This window comes from Schistocerca americana, chromosome 2, assembly GCF_021461395.2.
Source record: "Schistocerca americana isolate TAMUIC-IGC-003095 chromosome 2, iqSchAmer2.1, whole genome shotgun sequence".
Lineage (NCBI taxonomy): Eukaryota > Metazoa > Arthropoda > Insecta > Orthoptera > Acrididae > Schistocerca > Schistocerca americana.
In genome coordinates, this window is record NC_060120.1 from 92,883,015 (window position 1) to 92,901,670 (window position 18,656).

At 46.7% G+C, this 18,656-nt stretch overlaps 1 protein-coding gene across 1 annotated transcript in view; it reads right to left on the reverse strand.

Moving 5' to 3' along the window:
- Positions 1 to 2,747: 2,747 nt before the first annotated feature.
- LOC124593803 (chaoptin-like) overlaps positions 2,748 to 18,656 on the reverse strand; it is a 173,329-nt gene continuing 157,420 nt past the window's right edge. The window contains exon 11 of the mRNA XM_047132151.1: positions 2,748 to 3,076. Within this exon, the coding sequence (XP_046988107.1) occupies positions 2,748 to 3,076 (329 nt within the window). The remainder of the gene's footprint in view (positions 3,077 to 18,656) is intronic.

Sequence of the window (18,656 nt, forward strand, 5' to 3'; positions counted from 1 at the left end):
GAATCTTGTATTCACAACAAAACATTGCGTTCAAATATACTATTTCTTATAGCTATGTTAGACAAAAATCGCAGATATGTTCCGTGTTTGAAAGTCCTTAAGAAGACATTTAATTTTAATGATATGTCAGATGCTTGTGCGTCCCCTAAACGTTACTTAACAGCCACATGGTCCTTACACCAAGAAAGAGTCCACAATAAAATCAAAAAAACCAATGCACTGATAAATATAGAATAGAAAAACATAATAACTGTGCTGATATTGAAAACAATTCTCATTTGTTCTTCATTCGCAGTTGCACATTTTTAATTGCAAAATAAGTCTCGATCACTCTGGATCATCTCGTTTTTAGTGTGCCATTATATGTTCACCAAAAACTTGGGAATTTAATACTACGACGAAAGTGAAAGAAATGTTCGTTTCTGTGACTGTAAATTTTGTAAGTAGGTATCAGGTTTTGTAGTGTTGGTGTAGGAAGTCCCGCGTAACGTGTACATCTCTAATGCTTATAAGCCTTCAAACACATCGAACAACGTTTGCAACAGCTACCATCAGGTAAAGGGATTAGTAATTTACTGTCATGGACTGTGCGGCTGGTCCCGGCGGAAGTTCGAGTCCTCCCTCGGGCATGGGTGTGTGTGTTTGTCTATAGGGTAATTTAGGTTAAGTAGTGTGTAAGCTTAGGGACTCATGACCTTAACAGTTAAGTCCCATAAGATTTCACACAGATTTGAACATTCTTTTGTCCAAAAATTTTCCACTGGTTACATTGCTATCCAGGTATCAGAATAATCAACTTATAGAGTCGTCAGGGACTTTTCAGTGATTGTAAGACATCATCTTAACTGCTTAATCTTCCGAATTATTGAAGCAACAATAATTTTTCACGGGGAGAGTACACTTTCGTAACACCAGTCAGTTAAATAAAACAGCTTACTGAAATGACGCTATTAAATTATCGATAAGAAATCTTTCGCAACGGGAGGTGCGTAACGTGCAAAATATTGAGGCCGGCATTGACAGCTGACGCGTAACAGAGTCCGCCCCATAACACGTAAAGATTAGGAAATCGGTCGGAACTTGCCCTGCATACTGCGTATTCAATAATTTAGCCTAGTCCTACCCTTTCATTTCAAGGGATTGCTTTTTTTATTTTATTTATTTATTATATTTATTTTTTTTATTTTGCAGCTCCCGATTGCTGTTTAATATATACATAGTAGTACTGCAGGGAAAACTACAGTTGTGTATCGACTGAGGGCTAATAGTGGGAGACAACGAGTTCAGAATGGGAAAGCATCGAGGTTGACACACGCATCCGTCGGTCGATATGTAGACTTAGAGTGATTTTATCAAATCAGTTAAGGCGAATAGTAATGTGCTGCCCTCGAAATGGCCCATCCAAATTCCTACCTAATTACTGTCCAAATAAAATTTGTGTTCCGCGTCCAAGGCCTCAATCGTTATTCCTATCTACATCTGAGACAGTTTTCCAGCAGGTAAAACAATTAATAGCAGGTAATATATGGTGGAATACCCGTCATGAGACGGGTTATAGTTCTAGAATCCTATGATTTGGAACATGGGTGCGCTTCGGCAACTGTAAATGTAAAATCTTCAAGGAAATGGAAATAACAGCTAACCAGTTTCAAAATTCAGATTTAATAAAACTCGCCCACAGTTTCAACATTTTGAAACCTGTCTTCTTCATAAGGTATTGTACGTAGAATCAAATATTGTCTGAGTCCAACGTCGTAGTCATTGACACTGTCTTGTACAGGAATTGTGATTGTACGTGTCTACAGCAGAGATTAAGTGGATTAAACGCACATGTATAAGACAGACAGAGTCGACGACTCCTTATTTGATACAGGTAATATATATGATTCTGTCTACAATACCTTCTGGAGAAGACTTTTGGAACTGTCGAAACCATTGTCAAGGTATAACAAACCTGTCTTGTACAGGAATTGTGATTGTACGTGTCTACAGTAGAGATTAAGTGGATGAAACGCATATGTATAAGACAGACAGAGTCGACGACTCCTTATTTGATACAGGTAATATATATGATTCTGTCTACAATACCTTCTGGAGAAGACTTTTGGAACTGTCGAAACCATGGTCAAGGTATAACAAACCTGTACTTTACAACTGGTTGGCTGTTATTTCAAGTCCATTGGAGCTGTACTAGGATTCTTACAGAGAAAATGCAGTACTAACAACTTTCCTCAGTTTTCGGTTTTCCTTCTTTCGTAGTTCACAACCCGCAATCACTATGTGTGTCACACTTGTCAGTTAACAGAACAGGACAACTCTTAATCTGACTGCTTTACAAACAGTTGATAACTATACCTTGGTCTCGATACATTACAAACAGAATTCAGTATTTGTATCACGGAGTCTTTTAAGCATCAACCATAGCAGGCTGAAGCGGTTTCACGTCCTGGAACAGAAATCGAGCAACGAAACTAGATCGACGAGAAATAGTTCTTAAGCGAAGTATGTCATTAAATAGTTCGAGCACTCACTGACACCATTAGTACTCATAAGTTTCGAATGAGAGGTTATAGCCGTTTAACACTCTACAGTCACACTTTGATTGCAAAATAGAGCTACCGACGGATCTCACTGAGCTTGGATCTCAGTGGTGTTATTGGAGATTCGCAGCCGGTACGTTAGCGCGTCCGCCGCGGTATCTGCAGAGTGGTGGCGCACCCGCCCGCGCAGGGCGCTGCGGGCGCAGACTACGCGGCCAGAGCGCTCCTGGCGGTGAGGACGAGTGGCGCCAGGGCGAGCAGCAGCGAGGCCCGCGACCGGGGCGCGGCGCCGCCGTGGCTGAGCGCGCTGGGGTGGCACGCCAGGTCGGGCGCGCGCAGCTGCAGCAGCGCCACCTGCCGGCTGGCCGCCGCGTCCCAGCAGGTGGCCTCGCGCGCCGCCGCGCTCAGCTGCTGCGCGCCCTCCACCACCACCGTGTGGATCTGCAGCGTCTCGCGCAGCCACCGCCGCAGCCAGTGGCCCAGCCACACCAGGCCGCAGTCGCACGTCCACGGGTTCCCTGACAGCAACAGGCCACCTGCGACAGAAGGGGTTTATATATTTCAAAAATTAGCGAAGAGGCACCGTATGCTGCTCATAGCAAGAAGATCTACAATAGCCGTGGAGTATACCGACGAGAAAAAAATCTCAGCATCAAAAAATAATTAACTCAGAATAATAAAATTTCGGGAATACATTTGTCTAGGTAGCATATTGAACTGCTTAAGATCGCTAGACCTTAGGTTGCCCTATTGGCAAGGTAAGCCAATGCAAAAATGCTACACAAGCACAGTAATAACTGCAAATGTGAATGCATTGTGTTGTACAAGTGCCATATGTCGGTTTGTGAGGTGGAGGCCTCGCAGGGTAGCCTCGCTGTCTGAGGCGCATTGCCACAGTTCACAGAACTGTCCCCATCGGAGATCTGAGTCCCCCCTCGGGCATGGGTGTGTCTGTTTTCCTTAGCATAAGTTAGTTTCAGTTAGATTAAGTAGTGTGTAACCGATGACCTCGGTAGTTTGGTCCCATAGGAACTTAGCACAAATTTCCAAATTTTTGTGGGGTGGAGTTTCATGCCTTTTGCACATGGCTGGTCAATACAGGGACGGTTAATGCTGTTCATAGATGACGCTGGTGCTGTCGTCAAATGACAACCCATATGTACTCGACTGGAAACAGATCTGGTGATCGAGCAGGCCAAGGTAACATGTTGACAGTCCGTAGAGCATGTTGGGCTACAACCGTAGTATATTGGTGAGCGTTATTCTGTTGGGAAACACCACGTGAAATGCTGTTCATGAATAGCAGCATAGCTGTTCGAATCACCAAATACATGTACAGATTTACAGTCAGGTTTTGTCAGATAACCACGGATACTCCTGCAGTCATACGAATTGCACCCACATACCACGGCCCCAGGTGTAGGTCCCATGTGCCAAGTGTGCAGAAAGGTTTGTTGCAGGCCCTCAACTTACCTCCTCCTAACCAACACACAGCCATCACTGGCACTAAGGCTTAATGAGGTTTCGTTAGCAAACACAACAGACCTTCAATCTGCCCTCCAATGACCTCTCGTTTGACACCACTGGTTTGGGGTCAGTGCAATGTATGGTATTGGTTTCAGTGGCAACTGGAGCTCAAATTGCTGTTGCAGTTGCAGTACGATGCACCAGAGCCTAACATCAAACACGATGGTCTTCCATCTCTTATGCCAAATGGTCATCTGGACCCTGGACTCCTTATGACTGAACATTCTCGTGACTGCTGCTGCCATCAGTTATGTACAGTGGCTATATTCCTGCCAACTCTTTCAGTAGTATCACAGAAGGAACATCCAGCTTCTCGTAGCCCCGTTACACAACCTCATTCAAACCTAGTGAGGTACTGATAATGGTGTGCTTTTCACCTTAAAGGCATTCTTTACCAACATCAAATGAAATGGGTCTGAGCACTATGGGACTTAAAATCTGAGGTCATCAGTCCTCTAGACTTAGAACTACTTAAACCTAACTAACCTAGGACATCACACACATCCATGACCGAGGCAGGATTCGAACCTGCGACCATAGCAGCAGCGTGGTTCCGGACTGAGGCAACTAGAACCGCTCTGCCACAATGGCTACTAACTTCAGCTCACTATGTTCAGTCTCAAACGTAACTAACACTCACGACAATTACAAAGTGTATTTAAAGTAAACGTGACATGTGTCCTCACAGAGGCGCTACTAGCGCCAAATCTGAAGAGACATCATGTTTCAGATATAGAGACACCTCTACCACCTCCGCTTATGTCGCACAGCTCCTCCTCGAAGCTGCTATTTTTCTCCCATCATTGTAGCTTGGCTCATTTCTTTGCAGACTGTGCGCAAGGGGAAAAGACAGCGGTAGTTTTGTGTTCCACTTCATGGATAGTGTTGTTGGCAAACCACCCACGTCATTGCTTGTGATGATGTGTGACTAACTTCACAGCCCTACTTTTAACTATCAACAGTTTGGGTGACAATTATGGTCTCAGCGATCACATAACTGTTTACTAGAGTTTATTACTGACTTGGATGTCGGTGCATAAATGGATTCGAAGGTGCCCACTTGATGTATGATTTAGCATATGGTATCAGCTGTGTCACCAAACATTTGTATTGGGAGAGATACCCAGAATGATTGTGCCACAATAAGTGGGGTTTGAAGCACCTGATCTCTCTGTTTAAGGAACATATGATGTTTAAGTATGTCATTTAGACTGGGTAACACCTAGAAGGACGAGAAAAATTCGACTGGATGAGGCATTTATTGGCGCAGTTGGCGTTGTCCACAATGTCAGCGTAAGAAAGGTAACAGAAAAAAATTTATGTTTGCTATCTGATCGTCAAACCAATTTCGCATGGTAATCTATTGCATCCAGACCATTTTTAGCATGTTTAGGCATTATAAGCAAATGAACCTTTATTTTATTGCCTATGTTCTCTCCTAGCATGAGGCGTCATTAAAGTGTGATCGCATTCTGAATTTTAAAAATCAGCAGATATCGCCCAATGTCAATAGTCATGCTATACTAAAGCGAATCATGAACATCAATTTTATGCCACTTTTGGACAGACAATTTAAGTGACTGTCAGGGAAATGTTATTCACTATGCAGCTGGAATGAACGGATTAACTACGCTTTCTAAGAGTTCTGGACCTGATGTACTACATGATACACTCCTGGAAATGGAAAAAAGAACACATTGACACCGGTGTGTCAGACCCACCATACTTGCTCCGGACACCGCGAGAGGGCTGTACAAACAATGATCACACGCACGGCACAGCGGACACACCAGGAACCGCGGTGTTGGCCGTCGAATGGCGCTAGCTGCGCAGCATTTGTGCACCGCCGCCGTCAGTGTCAGCCAGTTTGCCGTGGCATACGGAGCTCCTTCGCAGTCTTTAACACGACAGCGTGGACGTGAACCGTATGTGCAGTTGACGGACTTTGAGCGAGGGCGTATAGTGGGCATGCGGGAGGCCGGGTGGACGTACCGCCGAATTGCTCAACACGTGGGGCGTGAGGTCTCCACAGTACATCGATGTTGTCGCCAGTGGTCGGCGGAAGGTGCACGTGCCCGTCGACCAGGAACCGGACCGCAGCGACGCACGGATGCACGCCAAGACCGTAGGATCCTACGCAGTGCCGTAGGGGACCGCACCGCCACTTCCCAGCAAATTAGGGACACTGTTGCTCCTGGGGTATCGGCGAGGACCATTCGCAACCGTCTCCATGAAGCTGGGCTACGGTCCCGCACACCGTTAGGCCGTCTTCCGCTCACGCCCCAACATCGTGCAGCCCGCCTCCAGTTGTGTCGCGACAGGCGTGAATGGAGGGACGAATGGAGACGTGTCGTCTTCAGCGATGAGAGTCGCTTCTGCCTTGGTGCCAATGATGGTCGTATGCGTGTTGGCGCCGTGCAGGTGAGCGCCACAATCAGGACTGCATACGACCGAGGTACACAGGGCCAACACCCGGCATCATGGTGAGGGGAGCGACCTCCTACACTGGCCGTACACCACTGGTGATCGTCGAGGGGACACTGAATAGTGCACGGTACATCCAAACCGTCATCGAACCCATCGTTCTACCATTTCTAGACCGGCAAGGGAACTTGCTGTTCCAACAGGACAATGCACGTCCGCATGTATCCCGTGCCACCCAACGTGCTCTAGAAGGTGTAAGTCAACTACCCTGGCCAGCAAGATCTCCGGATCTGTCCCCCATTGAGCATGTTTGGGACTGGATGAAGCGTCGTCTCACGCGGTCTGCACGTCCAGCACGAACGCTGGTCCAACTGAGGCGCCACGTGGAAATGGCATGGCAAGCCGTTCCACAGGACTACATCCAGCATCTCTACGATCGTCTCCATGGGAGAATAGCAGCCTGCATTGCTGCGGAAGGTGGATATACACTGTACTAGTGCCGACATTGTGCATGCTCTGTTACCTGTGTCTATGTGCCTGTGGTTCTGTCAGTGTGATCATGTGATGTATCTGACCCCAGGAATGTGTCAATAAAGTTTCCCCTTCCTGGGACAATGAATTCACGGTGTTCTTATTTCAATTTCCAGGAGTGTATATGCTTCTTTTAATACGACAAAACACTTACTTTATGGACCATTTAGCTTCTCCTCCTTTCAAGTCGGCCAGCTTTTAAATAGCAGGTTAACCACAGAGGGATAGGACGACTTAGGTTTTCGGTTCTAAACCTGCTAAACATTTATTTAAGGGAGCGTTTTAAAGCCATGATGTATGAAGCCGAGCTACAGGGTGCAGAGAATCTTCATGCCCGTATTGCAGGAAGTTGTGAAAGCATACGCAGTACTCTAGCGTATAAAAACCCTTTCCGCTCAAATGGGATACCACGTGACGGCGCTTTGATGTATGTGTCAGGGCTAACGGAAGGCATTTTGAACAGTTTATATTGAGGAATTTCATATGAAAATGTAGAGTTGGGCAGGGTACTTGTCTTGACAGGAGTGTACGTATCTCTCCAGACAGTGATGCCCCAGACAAGCCCCTCCAGCTGTCACTAGAGCTGAAGAAGCGAAATTTCACCTGTTTGATGTGCAAGGCCAGCAACAGTGGACTAAGAACGAGTGTCTGGAGCAGTAGATAGAAATTTTAATAAACGTTGGATTAGCACTTACATGAATTGGTAACGCTTTTACTCTGGAATTCTCTCAAACGAAACATTTCTTCGCATGAAACAAGGCAGCTAAACAATCTCAGTGTATGTTGGTAACATCCTGATTTGTTTCGAAGGAATAAAGATCTAAGCCTGCCAATCAAATTTAAGAACATACAAGTGGAGAATTTTGTAAAATGACAGAGTAACTAAGAGGTATAGCCCACCTGCTGCACTTCACTGCAAATATCAAGGACAGCCTCCTTACCTGGAAAGTCACTCAACATTTTTGTCAGGAGCGTAATCTTTCTCCATTATCTAGTGCTATTAAATGCAAGGATCTGTCCTGCTGGGCCATAGACACGCGTATAAGAACCCTTTCCGGCAGTCACATAAATGGGACGTCAAAGCCATTAGTTGCTCGAGGCTAAGACAGCGAGTACGCATCACCCGACAATGAAATTAATTAATGTACTAATGTAGGCTATGGTCTATTTGTCTGGAACTACTAACTAGCATCCAAGATACACTATGTGATCAAAAGTATCTGGACACCTCGCTGAAAGTGACTTACAAGTGCGTGGCGCCCTCCATCGGTAATGCTGGAACTCAATATGGTGTTGACCCACCCTTAGCCTTGATGACAGCTTCCACTCTCGCAGGCATACGTTTAATCAGGTGCTGGAAGGCTTCTTGGGGAAAGGCAGCCCATTCTTCCCGGAGTGCTGCACTGAGGACAGCTACTGATGTCCGTCTGGAGACTTGGTTCGAAGTCGGCGTTCCAAAACATCCCAAAGGCGTTCAATAGGATTCAGGTCAGGACTCTGTGCCGGCCAGTCCATTACAGGAATGCTGTTGCCATGTAACCACTCCGCCAAAGGCCGTCCATTATGAACAGGTGCTCGATCGTGTTGAAAGATGCGGTCGCCCTCCACGAATTACTCTTCAGCTGTGGGAAGCAGGTAGGTGCTTAAAACATCAATGTAGGCCCCTGTACTGTGACAGTGCCACGCAAAACGACAACGGGTGCAAGCCCCCTCCGTGAAAAACACGAACACACCATAACACCACCTCCTCCGAATTTTACTGTTGGCACTACACACGCTGGCAGGTGACGTTCACCTGGCATTCGCCATACGCACACCCTGCTATCGGATCGCCACATTGTGTCACTCCACACAACGTTTTTCCACTGTTCAATCGTCCAATGTTTACGTTCCTTACACCAAGCGAGGCGTCGTTTGGCATTTACCAGCGTGATGTGTGGTTTATGAGCAGCCGCTCAACCATGAAATCCAAGTTTTCTCACCTCCCGCCTAACTGTCATAGTACTTGCAGCGAATCCTGATGCAGTTTGGACTTTTTGTGTGACGGTCTGGACAGATGTATGCCTATTACACATTACGACCCTCTTCAACTGTCGGCGGTCTCTGTAAGTCAACAGACGAGGTCGGACTGTATCCTTTCGTGCTGTACGAGCCCCTTCACGTTTCCACTTCACTATCACATCGGAAACGGTGGACATAAGGATGTTCAGAAGTGTGGAAGTCTCGCGTACCGAGGTATGACACAAATGACATCCAATCACCTGACAACGTTCGAAGTACGTGAGTTCCGCGCAACGCCCCGTTCTGCTCTCTCATGATGTCTAATGACTACAGAGGTCGCTGATGTTGAGTACCTGGCAGTATATGGCAGCACAATGCACCTAACATGATAAACATATGTTTTTCGGGGTGTCTGGATGCTTTTGTTCACATAGTGTAGTACCAATGAGATTATCAACAGTATACGGGTGGTACCATTGTTTCATTTTGTGTGATGGAAATGTGGGTGCTGGTTTGGTTGTTAGAATTTACAGTAAATTACCGTAGAAATTTTTGATGGATAACTCAAATAAATTTATCTGTGGAACTGGAAGTAATTATACTGCACTGTCCTCCAATCACAGCATCTATTGCTATTGTTGGTATCGAAATGGCACTGTTCCACGTATGTTGACTTAAGTAATATAATTTAGCTTTCAATGTGTACAATAAACCATTCGCCATATAAAATGTGTCCCGACGTGGAGATACCAAAAATATAAATGCTGCTCTCTGTTGGCTCGGTGCCAGTAACAGTGTCTGTCCACAGTTCTGTGTGACACTAGGAGGGTCTTAATCGTGGCCGAGAGGGCGCCGCCGCTGTGACACGCGGCGCCAGTCTGTCGGCTCACACATGTCCAGCGGGGTGAGACTTGTCACGTCTAATGCCGTCGATCTCTTCTCTCTCTCATTTCGGAAGGAGACACTTATCTCCTGTTCCGGGCCCAGTATAGGCCCTATTGTAGGTATTTGTCCGTTTTTTCTGAATCAAAAAAGAGTACAATTTCCTGTTCGTAATCATTATAAAGACCAACATTCTGAAAGTTTTCTGTCCATTCGGTACTTTCATTTCTAACCATTATGTTTTGCTTTTACTGTGTCGCGAATTAATCTTTGCAATACTTCGGGATTATCTTCTACGATCAATGTCTATTAATCGATATAAGCACTGTGACAAATCTCTTCGCACGTCTGCTGTAGTGATTTCATGCCTTTGAGAGTCAATTAGTCCTCCGACCATTGGGGAGCTTTCACTGGTTGCAAGGCACAAGACTGGTCACTGGTCTTTTTGTGAAGAGTGTTTGATATTCAGTTCCGTTTCCGTGTTCAGGAGTGGAGGAGATGTGTTCGGTTGGAGAGCGGACTGTCATTGTCTGGTGGTGATCTGCGTCGACATGTAAATTTTTCAATGAATTCATCTTGGAGAAGCTTAGTCAAAGTGGTTAAGTTATATTGGTATTAGTTGGTGACGATTACTCCACTATTATGAATGGGGCAGTGTGCCTGCGTGTGGTTAAATGGAAACTCGTCGGTTGCTCATACTTGTTTGAATGGAAGCTGATTCGCTACAGTCATGGACTGTGCGGCTGGTCCCGGCGAAGGTTCGAGTCCTCCCTCGGGCATGGGTGTGTGTGTTTGTCCTTAGGATAATTTAGGTTAAGTAGTGTGTAAGCTTAGGGACTGATGACCTTAGCAGTTAAGTCCCATAAGATTTCACACACATTTGAACATTTATTTGGAAGCTGATTACAACGCATTATATTACCTTTCCACTTCGTTATGCTGTTAACTCAAAGTTGTCATTCTCTCCTCAATTTTCTTTTCTTTGTTTAAAATTGTGACCTTGGAACGTAATATTCTGACTGCTTGAGGTGCGTTTGACTCTTTTACCTGTTACTTTGAATAACCCTGTGGTTATTGGACGCTTCTCTCATTGCTCTTCTTATGCTCATTATCGCTTCGTTCAGTTTTTATTTGTCAGCTAGGATTTTACTTTTCTTGAATCTGAGATGAAATGTTTTTTGATTACGTAGCGCTTTTCTAACACCATCCCTTAAAACCTTACTCAGAACATACCTGTCTAGGGAATTTTGAACAATGTCTTTGAATCTTTGCATGTAGGCTTTCACGGCCGGCGTCTTTATCAGTAAACACTTCCGGGCTAAGTTGCCGTGGTCGATCTGTAGAAATTCTTCTCCCTGACGTTTCGTTCTCAACTACGGAGAACATCTTCCGAGGTGAGTCGACGACTGGTTGCTGGGAGCTGGGGCTCCTACTGATTCGTGGCAGTAGAGCGGCAGCCCCAGCTCCCAGCAGCCAGTCGTCGACTCACCTCGGAAGATGTTCTCCGTAGTTGAGAACGAAACGTCAGGGAGAAGAATTTCTACAGATCGACCACGGCAACTTAGCCCGGAAGTGTTTACTGATAATGTCTTTGAATTTTTTCCATTTGTTCTCCACATCATCGTCTGCATCACCGAATATTTGATGCTGACTGCTGAGATATTTTGAAATTTTGTATCTTGCCACCCTTGCTGAGCAAATATATCTTCCTACCTTTCTGAACATTCCTTGTAAGATCCGTCGTCATAGATGCTGTCACAGCCCTATGATCAATGATACCTTCCTCTACATTATCTGATTCGTTAAGTTCAGGTCTGTTTGTAGCCAGAAGGTCTACGAAGTTACCCTCACGAGTTGGTTCTCTAACTATCTGCTCAACGTAATTTTCTGACAAGTCATTCCAGAACAATGCCACACAATTCCTTGTCTCTGGCACCAGTCTTGATAACATAACACTCCCAATCTATACCTGGCAAGTTAAAGTCACACCCTATTGCAACGGAATGATAACGAAAATTACTAATGATATTCTGCAAGTTCTGTCTGAAGCGCTCTACAACTACAGATCCTTACCCAGGTGGTCTATATAAGCATCCGATCACCAGTTTTGACCGTTCTTTGATACTCAGTCTCACCCAGATTAATTCAGATTCGGAATCCGTGATAGACTAGCTAGATTTTATCGGAGTTTTTACTGCAGTAAACTCGCTGCCACCATTGGCGACAAACCTATCTTTACGGTAACCATTCCAGTTAGGATTTCGTTGTCATTGACGTCTGGTTTCAACCAGCTTTCTGTTCCCAGTACTATCTGAGCATTATAACCTCCAGTAAGCGATGTAAGAGATACTTATTCTGGGACCTTTCCTTAGATGCTCCTGCAGTTTACTGAAAACATATTAATCTTTTCTATCTCTGATCTGCGATGACCAAGATTCTCTGAGGTCGCTATGGCTGATTTAACAGGAAAATCGTCTTTGCTCCCTAGGGAGGGGTTCTCTAACCTAAAAAAGCCCCATGTGCACGCCACAAGTACTCTGCTACCGTAGTGGCCACTTCCCACGTGTAGTGCACTCCTGGCCTATTAAGGGGATCCCTACAATCCTGCACCCGATAGCGGAGGTCGAGAGATTCGCATCCGTACCCGTCGTAGAGCCGTCTGAGCCTCTTGTTTTGACCTTTCACTCTGCTCCAAACCAGTCGACCGCAATCAAGCCTGGGTAAGATTCTACAAATAGACAGCTTAGGCTGCACCCCGCGTGTCTTCGCTAGTTGCCTTCACCAAAGCAGCCAGCCACCGAAAGGAGGATAGGATGGCCTCAGAACCCATGCGGCAGGCACCATTCGTGCCGACATGTGCCACTAGATGCAGCCGGTTGCACCCAGCGTGCTCGATAGCCGCCGGCAGGGCCTCCTCCACATCACGGATGACACCTACCGGCAAACATACAGAATGCACACTGGAATTCTTTCCCGCGTTGCCTGCTACCCCCCTGAGGGGTCCATCACCCGCCTATGATTGGAGCTCCCAGTGACTAGCCTACCCACCCTCTGTAGTTGTCCGGATTGGGCAGGAACATCAACCGCTCGCTCAAAAGGAGAGTCATCCCATGCTGACTCGGAGTTATCATCAACACTGAGTGGGACCTCGTACCTGTTGCTAAGACGTAGGGAGCCAGCCTTATGGCCTGCTCCCTCTTTTGCCTTCCGGCCAGTGACACGCGATCCCACCACTGTCTGCCACCCACACTGGAATGAGGACGGACCGGTCAGATGCTGCGCATCAGAAGCCGCAGAGACGTCCTGGTTACCAGAGGATTCCAGTGGCACCAAAGGCGTCACTGGCCTCGTCACTGGCGCCCCGACGTCACCGCAACTTCGAGCTGAACGACGGTAGCCAACGCAGATTCCAGCTGTTTACAGACAGCAGCCAACTCTCCTTGTGTCCGCTCACTCTAAGCAGAGTTCCTAGCCATATCTTACTGTGTGTATAATAGATATAAGGTCTCAAATAGTGCTACTGAGTTTGAAAATATACTAAAGGAGAATAAAGTAATACTAAAAGTTGGTGTGCAGCTTTCTCATTGTACTCTTGAGACCGCAAGCTATTAAATAGAAATAAATTTCTCTACTGAAGTTGATTTATTTGCAGGCCACGGTGGCCGAGTGGTTCTAGGCGCCTCAGTCCGGAACCACGCGACTGCTACGGTCGCAGGTTCGAATCCTGCCTCGGGAATGGATGTGTGTAACGTCGTTAGGTTAGTTAGGTTTAAGTAGCTCTAAGTTCTACGGGACTGATGACTTCGGATGTTAAGACCCATAGCGCTCAGAACCATTTGAACAATTTTTTTATGTATTTATAGATACCAGTTATTAGAAATCCCGTTTGCAGAAAAGTTACTGCACGAGGTAAATACTCAAATTAGAATGCATTGTTCTAAATTGTGTGCTGCCTACTAGCACAAAATTAAAACTTAGTGGCGTGACGGAGCCCTACACAAGGATATTCACAAGAGTTATGCAACAACAAAAACTACGATTATTTTTCTAACCACTGGTCTACATAGTAAAATACACACGTAAGGTTCACTTATTTGCAGAAGCACGTGAACAAAAATCGAAGAATAAATTAATTTACAGTTTGTCAGACAAGTGCGGCTGCTGCTGCTGCTCTGCTGCACGTTCTTTCGGCTCGGCGACTGCCGCTGTTTGTTAAGACTTGAGGGAAAACTTTCCGTGGTATTAGAGGGAAAACTAAAGAATACAAACTCTTGACAAAAACAGAAATTGGAATACATCCAGCAAGTAATTGAGGCCGAAGGTTTTAAGTGCTACTCTCAGATGAAGAGGTTATCACAGAAGAGGAGTTCGTGGCGGGCAGCATCAAACCAGTCGGACGTCAGATCACTCAAAAGTCATTAGCCTTCTTCGTCGAATGGAACATATGCACCAAATACCTGAGAACGTAGGTTACTAGTGCTACTCTGGGATGAAAAGGTTTTCACAAAAGAAGAATTCACGTCGGGTCGCATCAAACCAGTCAGAAGACGTGACTCAAAGAAAAGAAAAATATGAACCAGTACTCCACCGACAAACTTCCATGGGTGGTAGCAGGGAGCAAAACAAGAAATGAGTATGTGGTGTCACCGCCAGACACCACACTTGCTAGGTGGTAGCCTTTAAATCGGCCGCGGTCCGTTAGTATACGTCGGACCCGCGTTCGGCACTATCAGTGATTGCAGACCGAGCGCCGCTACACGGCAGGTCTAGAGAGACGTCCTAGCACTCGCCCCAGTTGTACAGCCGACTTTGCTAGCAATGGTTCACTGACAAATTACGTTCTCATTTGCTAAGACGATGTTAGCATAGCCTTCAGCTACGTCATTTGCTACGACCTAGCAAGGCGCCATTATCAACTGCTATTTATCTTGTGATGCATGTACCGTAAGACCGATGTTCACCAATTATGGATTAAAGTTAAGTATTCCAGAAGCTACGTACTATTTTTGCTACTATAAGACCTTGACCTGTTCCAGACCTCACGCCAGCCTGCGTGAGCTAAACGCGTGCCTTTCGGCTACCTCATAGTGGCTTGGCTGTCTCACCAAGTCACAACAGAGTACCTAGTTATCATGGGCTCTAAAATGCATTCCTTATGAGATATGAGCACTTGTTCAGTAAAAGATATTTGTTTCACACTTTCGAAGATGAACAAGCGCTCGTAGCGTTTTAGGTGTGTACTGTGAAACCCATGATTACCACCAATTTTCTCGTTTTATTCCATACTACCATCTCCGAAAGTTTGTCGATAGAGTTGTCGTTGATCCTGCATATCCACGTAGTATCAAAAATAGGCGTGCGTGCACACACACACACACACACACACACACACACACACACACATCACAAGTTTTTGGCCACTTTTCCCTATAATCTTTTTCTTAGTCTCTGATTCAGCCATTACTCATTACTCAAAAATTATATGAATGGGTGTCGCCTGTTTTTCATATAATGCACAACATTTAGTGCACATTTATATTTACGTTCGATCTCCAGTGTCAATCTGAAATTTTATAACTTGGAGAACGTGGTCGGAGACTGGAAACAATTGGCACTAGGTGGTGTTACGTGTTGGCTGGGGAGCTCGCATTTGCGATACACAAGCATAGGTGTCTGGATGACGCAGTGGTTAACACAATTACCTAGTAAGTAGGGAACACATTTTCACTCATCGACGCTGATTCCCCATAAAGTCCCTATGCAGCTGATATCATTAGCTCGTTCGCTTTCCTTTCCTTGCTCTCTTCTCCACCTTAAATTTACTTTAGAACGCAAAGAGCCTGTTATATACCACTGGCCATTAAAATTGCTACACCATTAAGAAATACAGATGATAAACGGGTATTCATTAGACAAATATATTATTCTAGAACTGACATGTGATTACATTTTCACGCACTTTGGGTGCATAGATCCTGAGAAATCAGTATCCAGAACAACCACCACTGGCCGTAATAACGGCCTTCATACGCCTGGGTATTGAGACAAACAGCGATTGGATGGAGTGTACAGGAACAGCTGCCCATGCAGCTTGAACACAATACCACAGTTGAACAGGAGTAGTGACTGGCGTACTGTGACGAGCCAGTTGCTCGGCCACCATTGACCAGACGTTTTCAGTTGGTGAGATATCTGGAGAATGTGCTGGCCAGGGCAGCAGTGGAACATTTTCTGTGTCCAGAAAGGCCCGTACAGGACCTGCAACATGCGGTCGTGCATTATGCTGCTGAAATGTAGGGTTTCGCAGGGATCGAATGAAGGGTAGAGCCACGGGTCGTAACACATCTGAAATGTAACGCCCACTATTCGAAGTGCTGTCAATGCAAACAAGGGGTGACCGAGACGTTACACAGGGTGATACGCCAGTATGGTGATGACGAATACACGCTTCCAATGTGCTTTCACCGCAATGTCGCCAAACACGGATGCGACCATCATGATGCTGTAAACAGGACCTGGATTCATCCGAAAAAATGTTTTCCCATTCGTGCTCCCACATTTGTCGGTGAGTACACCGGCGCAGGCACTCGTGTCTGTGATGCAGCGTCAAGGGTAACTGCAGCCATGGTCTCCGAGCTGATAGTTCATGTGCTGCAAACGTCGTCGAACGGTTCGGGCAGATGGTTGTTGTCTTGCAAACGTCCCCATCTGTTAATCAGGGATCGAGACGTGGCTGCACGATCCGTTACAGCCATGCGGATAAGATGCCTGTCATCTCAACTGCTAGTGATATGAGGCCGTTGGGATCCAGCACGGTGTTCCATATTACCCTCCTGAACCCACCGATACCATATTCTGCTAACAGTCATTGGATCTCGACCAAAGAGAGCAGCAATGTCGTGATACGATAAACCGCAATCGCGATAGGCTACAATCCGACCTTTATCAAAGTCGGATACGTTATGGTACGCATTTCTCTTCCTTACACGAGACATCAAAACAACGTTTCACAAGGCAACGCCGGTGAACAGCAGTTTGTGTATGTGAAATCGGTTGGAAAGTTTCCTCATGTCAGCAAGTTGTAGGTGTGGCCACTGGCGCTAACCTTATGTGATGCTCTGAAAAACTAATCATTTGCATATCACAGCATCTTCTTCCTGTCGGTTAAATTTCGCGTCTGTAGCACGTCATCTTCGTGATGTAGGAATTTTAATGGCCAGTAGTGTATTAAGCTAGATATGACGGTTCGTTAACATTTGACAGTGGGTGATGAGCACTGGGCAACACTTACCACAGGTAGAAGGTTGTGCGTCTACACTCCTGGAAATGGAAAAAAGAACACATTGACACCGGTGTGTCAGACCCACCATACTTGCTCCGGACACTGCGAGAGGGCTGTACAAGCAATGATCACACGCACGGCACAGCGGACACACCAGGAACCGCGGTGTTGGCCGTCGAATGGCGCTAGCTGCGCAGCATTTGTGCACCGCCGCCGTCAGTGTCAGCCAGTTTGAAGTGGCATACGGAGCTCCATCGCAGTCTTTAACACTGGTAGCATGCCGCGACAGCGTGGACGTGAACCGTATGTGCAGTTGACGGACTTTGAGCGAGGGAGTATAGTGGGCATGCGGGAGGCCGGGTGGACGTACCGCCGAATTGCTCAACACGTGGGGCGTGAGGTCTCCACAGTACATCGATGTTGTCGCCAGTGGTCGGCGGAAGGTGCACGTGCCCGTCGACCTGGGACCGGACCGCAGCGACACACGGATGCACGCCAAGACCGTAGGATCCTACGCAGTGCCGTAGGGGACCGCACCGCCACTTCCAGCAAATTAGGGACACTGTTGCTCCTGGGGTATCGGCGAGGACCATCCGCAACCGTCTACATGAAGCTGGGCTACGGTCCCGCACACCGTTAGGCCGTCTTCCGCTCACGCCCCAACATCGTGCAGCCCGCCTCCAGTGGTGTCGCGACAGGCGTGAATGGAGGGACGAATGGAGACGTGTCGTCTTCAGCGATGAGAGTCGCTTCTGCCTTGGTGCCAATGATGGTCGTATGCGTGCTTGGCGCCGTGCAGGTGAGCGCCACAATCAGGACTGCATACGACCGAGGCACACAGGGCCAACACCCGGCATCATGGTGTGGGGAGCGATCTCCTACACTGGCCGTAGACCACTGGTGATCGTCGAGGGGACACTGAATAGTGCACGGTACATCCAAACCGTCATCGAACCCATCGTTCTACCATTCCTAGACCGGCAAGGGAACTTGCTGTTCCAACAGGACAATGCACGTCCGCATGTATCCCGTGCCACCCAACGTGCTCTAGAAGGTGTAAGTCAACTACCCTGGCCAGCAAGATCTCCGGATCTGTCCCCCATTGAGCATGTTTGGGACTGGATGAAGCGTCGTCTTACGCGGTCTGCACGTCCAGCACGAACGCTGGTCCAACTGAGGCGCCAGGTGGAAATGGCATGGCAAGCCGTTCCACAGGACTACATCCAGCATCTCTACAATCGTCTCCATGGGAGAATAGCAGCCTGCATTGCTGCGAAAGGTGGATATACACTGTACTAGTGCCGACATTGTGCATGCTCTGTTGCCTGTGTCTATGTGCCTGTGGTTCTGCCAGTGTGATCGTGTGATGTATCTGACCCCAGGAATGTGTCAATAAAGTTTCCCCTTCCTGGGACAATGAATTCACGGTGTTCTTATTTCAATTTCCAGAAGTGTATAATGTGTATTGA